This window comes from Cebus imitator, unplaced genomic scaffold (assembly GCF_001604975.1).
Source record: "Cebus imitator isolate Cc_AM_T3 unplaced genomic scaffold, Cebus_imitator-1.0 Scaffold88, whole genome shotgun sequence".
Lineage (NCBI taxonomy): Eukaryota > Metazoa > Chordata > Mammalia > Primates > Cebidae > Cebus > Cebus imitator.
The window spans coordinates 1,790,222-1,791,850 of NW_016107403.1; the positions used below are offsets into that span (position 1 = coordinate 1,790,222).

At 34.2% G+C, this 1,629-nt stretch overlaps 1 protein-coding gene across 1 annotated transcript in view; it reads left to right on the plus strand.

Moving 5' to 3' along the window:
- The window catches only part of BIRC6 (baculoviral IAP repeat containing 6), a 262,197-nt gene that overhangs the window by 127,768 nt on the left and 132,800 nt on the right, over positions 1-1,629 (plus strand). The window contains exon 34 of the mRNA XM_037740766.1: positions 1,057-1,188. Within this exon, the coding sequence (XP_037596694.1) occupies positions 1,057-1,188 (132 nt within the window). The remainder of the gene's footprint in view (positions 1-1,056; positions 1,189-1,629) is intronic.

The window sequence follows — 1,629 nt, forward strand, 5'->3', positions numbered from 1 at the left end:
AAAAAAAAAAAAAAAAACAATAGTAGGATAGTGTCAATAGTAGAAATTTAGGAAGTGTTTTCTTGGAAGGAAGGCTTATTAAGTTGTTAACTAAATTATTCTTCATTTATAATTGTGGCTGTACTTTTCTAGTACTTTCTATTTAAAGTAACTTTCTGTGTATATAGACTGTGTACATGGCTGTGTGGAGAACACATTCAACGGATTGTAAGGTCTTTATGAACAGAGTTTTTTCTCTCCCTTGGTCTGTTTATTGCTATAGACTGCTGATTGCGACCGTTTGGGGATCAAGGAGATAGCGTGGGAGGGAACTCTGGATATAATTATAAAAGGACATGAGGGAACCTTGTGGTGGATTTGTTTATTGACTGTCGTTGTAGATACATGAACCAACACATGTAGAAGTGTACCCAACTAAATACACAGACACACACACAAATAAGTGCAACTAAAAGTGGAGAAATCTGAATAAGATTAGTGAATTCTATCAATGTCAGTACCTTGTGATATTATCCTGTAGCTTTTGCGAAATGTCATCATTAGGGAAAAGGGTGAAGTGTACAAGAGATTTCTGTATTATTTCTTAATTTATTTATACATGTAGCATGTAACTACAATGATCTGAATCCAAATTTTAATGAATAAAAAATACAGACATACCAAAATGTGTACTACTCCTGAGATTTCCATAAAAACAAAGCTAAGAAATATTAAGCAATAAAAGTATTTTCCCATATATTAAAAATAAACTTCTTTTCCCTTTATTTTTTTAAAAAATGTATCACTCAATTATGTTAGTGGCTTATATAAGAAAGTCTTCCAGTTACTTCTTATTCCTATGGGTAAGGGAGATCTTAATGGTAACAGAGAGAGAGATCCCAAAGTCAGGATTTGAAATGATTTTTTAAAAATTAGCAACACAGTTAAAATTCTGTTATACTAAATCTTTCAAGATATTACACATTCCATTAGTTTGATGTATGAATTGTGAGAATAATTATTTATTTTTGTTTGCGTTTAACATTGTTAAAGACATTGTTTATTTGTTTTATAAAGCAACTTAACCTACTAAAAGCAAAGCAGAAGGCATTGGTAGAACAGATGGAAAAAGAAAAAATACAAAGTAATAAAGGATCATCATATAAACTCCTGGTAGAACAAGCAAAACTAAAGCAGGCCACTTCAAAGGTATGATCTGTACTTCTCAATATAGTTATCTCAGTAAAGTCAGGTATGATCTCTAATTATCAAGAAACTTAAATATATATTATTCCGCTTATCAACAGAGAAGACAGTATACTCTGGATTTTTTTTGGTGGGGTAGCTTAACTCAAGGAAATGTATGATAAATGTAGACTTTAAGTATAGTTCTAATGTATTACCTTCAAAATGGACTGAGTTCCAGTAAATTAAAAGACAGGACGGGCGCGGTGGCTCAAGCCTGTAATCCCAGCGCTTTGGGAGGCCGAGGCGGGTGGATCACAAGGTCAAGAGATCGAGACCATCCTGGTCAACATGGTGAAACCCCGTCTCCACTAAAAATACAAAAAATTAGCTGGGCATGGTGGTGCGTGCCTGTAATCCCAGCTACTCAGGAGGCTGAGGCAGGAGAATTGCCTGAACCCAGGA